The sequence below is a fragment of the Echiichthys vipera genome (assembly GCF_963691815.1).
Source record: "Echiichthys vipera genome assembly, chromosome: 12".
Lineage (NCBI taxonomy): Eukaryota > Metazoa > Chordata > Actinopteri > Perciformes > Trachinidae > Echiichthys > Echiichthys vipera.
In genome coordinates, this window is record NC_139837.1 from 20,002,559 (window position 1) to 20,010,693 (window position 8,135).

At 39.1% G+C, this 8,135-nt stretch overlaps 1 protein-coding gene across 1 annotated transcript; it reads right to left on the minus strand.

Moving 5' to 3' along the window:
• Positions 1-628: 628 nt before the first annotated feature.
• tmx1 (thioredoxin-related transmembrane protein 1) lies at positions 629-6,667 on the minus strand. Its single transcript, XM_083924746.1, has 8 exons — positions 6,466-6,667; positions 5,960-6,075; positions 4,716-4,761; positions 3,791-3,919; positions 3,382-3,427; positions 2,026-2,127; positions 1,872-1,938; positions 629-1,704 (listed from the first exon to the last, which is right to left on the minus strand). The coding sequence occupies exons 1-8, from the start codon at positions 6,627-6,629 to the stop codon at positions 1,466-1,468; spliced, it is 909 nt and encodes a 302-aa protein (XP_083780872.1). The 5' UTR covers positions 6,630-6,667; the 3' UTR covers positions 629-1,465.
• Between the last annotated feature and the right edge of the window lie 1,468 nt (positions 6,668-8,135).

Below are 8,135 nucleotides of genomic sequence, written 5' to 3' on the forward strand. Positions count from 1 at the left end.
GTAGACCTGCCCACAGGCCGACAACACATCTGGGTTCTCTAAGAAAACATTCACAGGTAAACATTAGTAACACAAAATAAACTGAATTGTATGATTGTACGACACATTATGGTGTCAGTATACAGTATACAGTATCTACAGAACTACTGTAGACAGTATCTACAGAACAGTCATCAGGCTTTTATTTGGAGTGAATAAAGCTCCTTTCCTAAAATCAGCATCGACCTAGTGCTTCTACAAACTGACAGTGCAGCTTTGTCAAAGTCAACATTAGGGTGTGATTGCTGAAAAAATAACGTACCCGTACCAAATGATGCACTCCTTACACGGACTGATGGAAAATGACTGGGGCTGAGCTGTGACCTGTGACCCGTCTTAAAAGTACAACCTTTAAGATCTTCATGATATCAAACTATGTTTTTGATAAAACATTTTTACAATAGCCACTGAATGTATTTACATCCAGTAATAACGTCTCTATATATTATTTTTTATTGTTTCTGGCAGTCCGCCATGCCTGATTTAAAATCATCATCACTGTTCACTGTTTATTCTCCTAACAGTATACGAGCTGCATAAAATTTCCGTTTGCACCAACAGATTTCCTACCACATTAAAAGCATTCAACTGGAGATACACAGGGTGGCTTTATTGTGAAGGAGTCAACAGGAAACGTGAGATGTTTGTCGAGGTTAGCACTGGCAAATTCAACAAAAATACATCTACAAAACAAGACAACTGTCAACAACTGACAACTTTCATCAGTTTTGAGTATTGCAGGTCGTAATGGAACAAAAAGTGAGCTCGCTGTTGCTACGGTAACCACAGGTGTCGCCAAGTCAACCAGGAGTGAAACCTCAAGCATTATAACACTTTCTTCCATTTCTTTTCACTCTTTCCTCCATTAAACACTGAAATGAGGTGTGCGAACTTTGTTATGTTTGGTTGAACCGTCAGGGTTTGTAAAATATTTATGAAACATAAAATAACAGTATGAAAGCTATACATTAGCTGAGTAGTAATAAAATTCAACTGAATAAACCTCAAACGTAAGCCTGGTATAATAATTCTGAGATAAACATATCATTAACACACATATCTTTAAAAAACGATGCATAGCATAAACAACATTGCGAAATCCAGCTCTACCACACTTCATACTTAAACCACAGCCAGGCGATTTGTCTCCACAAGTGGAAACGGGTGTCAGGAGTGTTTTTGCTTTTTCCAGGTGAAGCCTGCTGCTCCGGCGGAGAGCGAGTCCAAAGCACTCCTGTTAAAAAACAAGGGAGGGAGAAGAAAAGAAGTGAGGTGTTTCTGGGGGCCAAGAGGAGGAGGAGAAGGGGACGGTAGGGGGCGGGGGATTTAAAGACTCCCTGCTGTAAACACTGCTGCTCTGGGCCAAAGCTCCTCCGACTCCACTGACACGACGCTCTTCTCAAAGGAGTAGGAACCACATGGCTCTCTAGCTGTCGTCCTCCTCCTCGTCCTCACGGTTGCCCACCACCCTCTTCCTCAGAGCTTCATCAGAGAAACCCTGTCCTTTAGGTTCTGGGCGGCCCTCTGGAGACCCTCTCCTTCTCCTCCTCCAGACTTCATCCTGATCGTCTTCTTCTTCCTCCTCATCGTCATCTTCCTCGCCGTCAGCTTCATGTTCTTCTTCTTGATGTTGGATTAACCTTGCCTGCTCCATCGACTGTTTTTCTGCAGGATAACATTTAGAACAGGTCAGTGACCAATCATGAACCAGTTGCAAACAAAACCTGATTACTAGTCGTTCTTAATGGATCTGTGCTGTGTTTCTGTCATGTATGTATAAAAGGTAAATGTATAATAAAGCAGTATTTAGAATCATCTCATATGAAACTCACTCTGGTAGTAATCCGAAGAAGAAAAGCGCCGTGAGGGGAAGGCGAAATCTGCGATGAACACCAGTAACTGCAAAGTCAAGACAACCATAACCGTTAATTCACGATAGTTTCCCTGTTTTTAAAGATCAGGAATAAGTGCTGCACAAGTACTCACCAGTCCCAATGCAAGGCCGGAGAACAGAGTGGCCAAGCCAAAGATAACGTAAGACCCCCAAACAGGAATCCCCAGTTGCTCTGTCATGTAGTTATGACAACGCTGGAGAACACAAAAACATTTTGACTTGTAAGAGGACAGTCAATAAAAGCATAAAGCATTCAGACTAGAGCAGGAAGTACTGAGAAAAAACATAAGTCCTGGTTGTTTAGGCTGCTGTGGGGGAAGCCACTGCGGTGAAAAGTTAAGACAGATTCAACAACCCGGCGTTGTGGTGGCCAATTTGACTTGTCACAGTTTGTTTTGAGAGTCCTATACAGTAAACCGTAAACATCCTGTCTCTATCACTACCACAAGACAGTTTAAAAAAAACGAAGTGTAAAAAAACAAAACACTTAAAAATTGCCTGGGAGTTTGTGTAGCAGCTGATTGTTTCCTGCAACAAGTTGCTCAGTCCCTGCGTCTCTGTTCTTTTTCTCTTCCTTCGTTTCTCCGTGAAACGAAGCTGCCTTCAAGTGCGTTCAGAAAGTCAAGATCGTAACAACGATCTGACGAAAAACAATAATTGTGAAATATAAACTCTACTTGTGCTAGATTAGGCCATTTAAATGACACTCCACCTAACGTACAACACTGGCAATTTGCCGATGCTTTTTATCATAAACATGGACAATAGTTAGTTTATACCTAATCTCACATACACTGTCCAACTACAAGAAATACTGACTAGAGCACAACATGTTCTTTAATCTACAGCTGAAAACAGTCCCCTATAATTGCATTATTTCTTTCTCATGTTTGATAAAAAAATAAAATAAATAAAATAAGAACAGAAACGTTAGATGTATGAGTTGTTTTTAAAGATGTTTTGATGGACTTGGGGCTGAGAGCTGGAAAGTATTAAGACACCAAGACACTGCTGGTTTTGGTCTATTCATGGGATTTGTTGACTGGGTAAAAATAAAAAATAAATAATCTGTAATATTGGAAATAACAAGTCATCTTTCAGAAGAGGTCAGACTGTGTTTTTGCTTGTCAAAAAACAATCAATTTTAAGAACCAGAAACACCGCGTTCTGTGTCCTTTAGCCTTCCTTCCTACAATATGTGTCTGTGCTACATTTGAGGTCAATTACAGTTTTTTTCTGTCAGCCTACATCCTGTAAAAATGGATTTAGTTTTTTTTAAACCCACTGTGCTTTGCTTGTAAAATCCAGTCTAATTCTCACATACGATGTGACACTGAGCAGCACATTCTTCTCTGAATGGATTGTGAGGGATTGAATAAACACCTTCCTGTTTATTAAAACCTATATGTTGACACTCAGCACTGCCAAGGAGTAAAATCCTCACTTACCCGGATAAACATGGAGAGCTTGAACAAAGCAGACATTGAATTCATTCTGCCAAAAGAGGAGGAAAAAGACAGCATACTTTAACACAGATTTGTCAAATTGTCACATCACTACAAAGCTTAAACATATAAAAATAAGTAGGGGGAGGGAAATTTTTGGTTCACCACAAAAGACACTAAGAATAGAGCTAACAGGGCAGGTATCTGTGTTTTCTGTTTCGTTTTGTTATCACCGTGTGCATCCTTAGAGCTGGGAGATATTAATCTGAATATTTATGATCACCACAGGAGCCTATTTTGGTATTGATGTATAATCCATATCATTTGAAAAAGAAAATGGAAAGGCCGTCCTGTGTAACCCCATCATCACACTTGGTCATAATCATGACTATGTAAAGCTGCAAGTACTCACAGAATTGAAGATGGGCCGAACCAAGAGGAAATTGGCTCAACTGCTTTCCATTTCTGCTCATCGACAAAGCTCAGGAAGTCGTCTTTAGTGCGAGCTCCCTGGTACTTCCTGAAAACGCCATCTTTACAGCTGAAACACAAACACAAACTCTAAGGAACAGAGCCGTGTTTTGACCCACATTGTCACAGTGACAGTTGATGTTAAGTGACGAAGAACAAGACAGCAAAATGGGCGACTAGCCAGTGGTGTAACTGCCAAAATATTTGGGCAAATTGTCTCCACAGGGAAGCATTATGTGAACAATCCAAATTAGGGGGAAACTGCATTTTGCAAAGCATATAACCACAGTCTGAAGCTTGTATATTTGGAATTTGAATATGCAATTTTAACAATGAAAAAGAAAAAAAGGAAACTTTGTCACCACAAGTTTTGTTGAAAGGGCTACTGGTGGTGTTGGTTAAAAAATGATTTTCTGTTACTGAATATTGTTGGTGTTTTAAATTGATAGTGAACTGACTGAAATAGTGCTGAAACTACTGGGTCAATCGATTAACCATTTAAGTCATTTATCAAGCAAAAATAAAAATCTTTCACTGGTTCTACCTTCTCATTTTTCTCTTTTCCGCACAATTTATCCTAATAAATAAATAACAGATACATGATTCAATACACATTAGTTGCACCCACAATGGTTTAAATCCATGCAAGAAATGTTAAGTTTGTTTTCCTCTAAATGATGATTATATTAAATTAAATTATGCAAACACCAAGATATAACAAAACAAAACAAAATGAACAGAGAATTGTTGAGGTTAAAGCACATGACGTTCTAAACTTAATTAAACCCACTAGATTATTTTATTTCAAGATGCTGCACATCCGCAGTCACTCACGTATCAGGAAGCGATAATAACTAAGAACTTACTGGTAAATGGTAGGAAGTGAAGTAATGATGAATCGCCCACTCAGACCTTACAGAGAGAGAGGAGACAGAGTACATACGGTGTGCAGAGGGAAACACTTTTACTCATAACTAAACTGAAAATCATTTCAGACCAGACGGGCTGAATTCATGTTTGAAATTAAATTAGATTATATACAGAGCTTGGAAAAACATTAGCACACAATACAGTAAAATACCACCTTGTTAAAGCTCATTCAGATCTTTCAAAATCCATTTTCAGGTTGTAATTTGTTGCAAAATCATTGGTCTTTCAGTCTTGTCATATCACATCATTTTGTAGCAACTGGAACTGATGCATCTAAAAATCTGGTACCAACTATCTGGTGGGGCTGTAGCTCAATGAGTGGCCTTACGTTGCCTTCAAACCTCATAAAATGGCCTCTAACTCCTGGCCCAAACGGGCATTATATACTGTGACAAATCTGTTGACATTTTGCCAACTATATACTAGTAACTGTTCCTTTGATATTTTTGTTTTTAGATCATTGTAGATCAAGTGTTGCAAAATCAATAGGCAGGACTGTTTTAGGGCATTATTGGGTTTGTGTGTGACTTTTACATTTGTGTGACTGAGAACCTAGAAGCTTGAATAGTCAGGCATTCAGTTTGCTGGACTTTCCTTTAGATTTTTAACAGTCTCTTGGCAGATTTCCCAGTAGGTTTGTTTTAAGTATACATCTCATGTAATTAAATTACAGTAACATGCTTTCAGACATGCTGTAACTGTACCTGCTCTCAGTTGCCATTTTTTGTTGATTTGTTTAAGAGAGGTGTAGCCTGAGCTCTAAAGTCATTTTGGAGGCTTTAGTTGTGGTTCTGTTTGATTGTATGGCTGTGACAGCGAGGTGTTTCTAATATTTAGCTCATCATCAATGTAAAGTGGGTAGACAAAGTATAAGAAACACCTCCTATATGATCCAGTTGTATGTTAAATTACATAAGGAGGAGTGTGGTGCTGTCTTTGCTGAAATATAGTCAACATATGAAGAATTTAATCAACATTTCTGACACAGTATCAATTAAAACTGGGCATTAAAAGCTACACCTAAATGGTGTTCACTGCAGAGCTGTTGTAAGGTGTTTTAGCCATCTGTCCCGCTCTTTACTGTATAGTACGGCCATGCTGCACTGGCTTGAGCTCTGTTTTGTTGTGCACATAAGAGTCACAGTGAAACTGGCTGCTGGTAAAGGTCATTCAAACCTACCGGGTTGCTCAGTCACGTCCACCTTGGCGATGTTGACCCCCATGTCCTCCCCCCAGTCCGCGAACTCCTTCCACGCCGGCTGGAGCTGCTGACATGCTGGACACCAGGGTGCGTAGCTGAAGGGGTGTCAAGTTGCACAGGGTGAGACCTCCGATCAACTGCACAATCACTTGCACCAACGTGTAGATCTACACTGATTATGTAGTTTATTAGCTTGTTTATTAGCAAATAAATCTGAAGTAAGCTGGTAAGCAACTAAAGATGACAACTGTTAGCTTAGCTAGACACTTGATTTAAGGTAGATATGCTAATAATCATGTAAGACATTTTAGCTTACATCTGGACACGGACAATCACGGACAATCATCAAAATATCCAAGTTAACTGACAAGCCGTTAGCAGTAGCAGTTAGCCGTTAGCAGCTAAAAGTAGCCGTCAACAGTAGCAGTTAGCAGTTAACAGTAACCGTTAGCAGTTAGCCGTTAGCAGTTAGCAATTACACTGACAATTCAATCATCCATTCTCCCGTCAGGATTTCCTCCCAGGTCCCGTCGGTCACTTCTCTGAGGCTGTCCCGCTTCGCCGAAACTGGCAGCCACGTTAAATACATTCCCAGAAACAAACAGCATATCCAAGGGTGGCATTTTGTTCGCCGTGTTAAAGAAAACATTGTTGAGCCTGTGTTGAGGCTGCTACTAGCTAGCAAACACGCCATGTCCGTCCGTGTCTGAGCTGTTTGAGACAACCCGCTCACTTCCGCTGTGACGCCCCTGTCAGGTGGGCTAGTTTCTGTTTTTAACTTGGTGTGAAAGTCTGAAATTTTCTTTAGAAAATGCAGATACAATAAGCAGTTATCAGGTGTTGTTTGCGTAACACAACACAGAAATAAACGTTAGCAAAGCGAATGTTAGCATAGAGGTGTGCACGTGGAAACGTGTCAATGACTCTTCAACTGATAGATTTTTCCTGATGATTGTTTCGTTTTTACACCTAAAGACAAGTAAAGCAGCGTGTCGAGTCAATGAAATAACAAGCATTTTATTTCCCTCTCATTTATGGTAAACGTTATGACCAGCAGGTGGGACTGTTGTCTCTAAAATAACCAAGAATTGAGGTAGATATGTATACCTGTTGCATGTGAGAGGAAATGTTTAGGACTGTATTCTAGTCACGGAACAAGCATTCAGATAGTTTTACTTAAGTAGAAGTAGCAATATTACAGTGTAAAAATACAAGTAAAAGTCCTGCACACACACTCTAAAATAAGTACAAATGTAAGTGTTAATACAAAGCCTACTTCAAGTACGCAAAGCAAAAGTACTCATGCCCATTTCAGAATGCTGTTCATTCATTCATTCATCTTCAACCGCTTATAATGCTGTATATCATATAATTTAACATAATTATTGATGCATTAATATGATCATCACGTTAATGTTGCAGCTGTAAGGCTATTCCTAATACACTGCTGGGTATCTCAATGATATCTTCTATTTTATTAGTTGATATTTATTTTGGATGAATAACCTAAATCTCCTCACTCTACGTAAGTTGTAGCTAAAACTATCAAATACATGTTATGGAGTAGAAGTATAAAGTAGCATGAAGTGATAATGAACTAGTACCTCAAAATTGCACCGTAAGTACTGTACTTGAGTAAATATACTTTTACCATAAACCATTATTTTGCTTACATAAACAAATCAAATTTAAGCATTAACCAACCTGTAAGGGAGGGATCTGATTAAGTGCAGATTGATAGGTTTATGCTCAGTTATGAGTTCTGATATCAAGTAATACATCACTGAAAAGTGATCAGTGTTTTGATCCAAGAGGAACTGTGTCCATCGCTCGGTATCTTCAAAGCTGCATGATCAAAGTGTTTTGCATTTTGCATCTGCACATGAAAAAATCCACTGAGCGCAGAGTGAAATCCATTCGATTTGACCTGGAGGTAAAGTGCAATCCTCTTAAGACCCTGCCGTAGAAGTAATGGCAAGCTATATTCTTTTAATTTGTCTGAAAAACTTTGAACTGTGAGGAAAATATTTTAAATATTCTAGCTGCCTGATATATAAGCATCCTGTTTGTTTGTTCAAAAATAATCTGTCATAATCCATCAATCCATTAACTTCCTGTCAAATTTCTGGGTTGTTTGAATCACTTGTACTCTTCT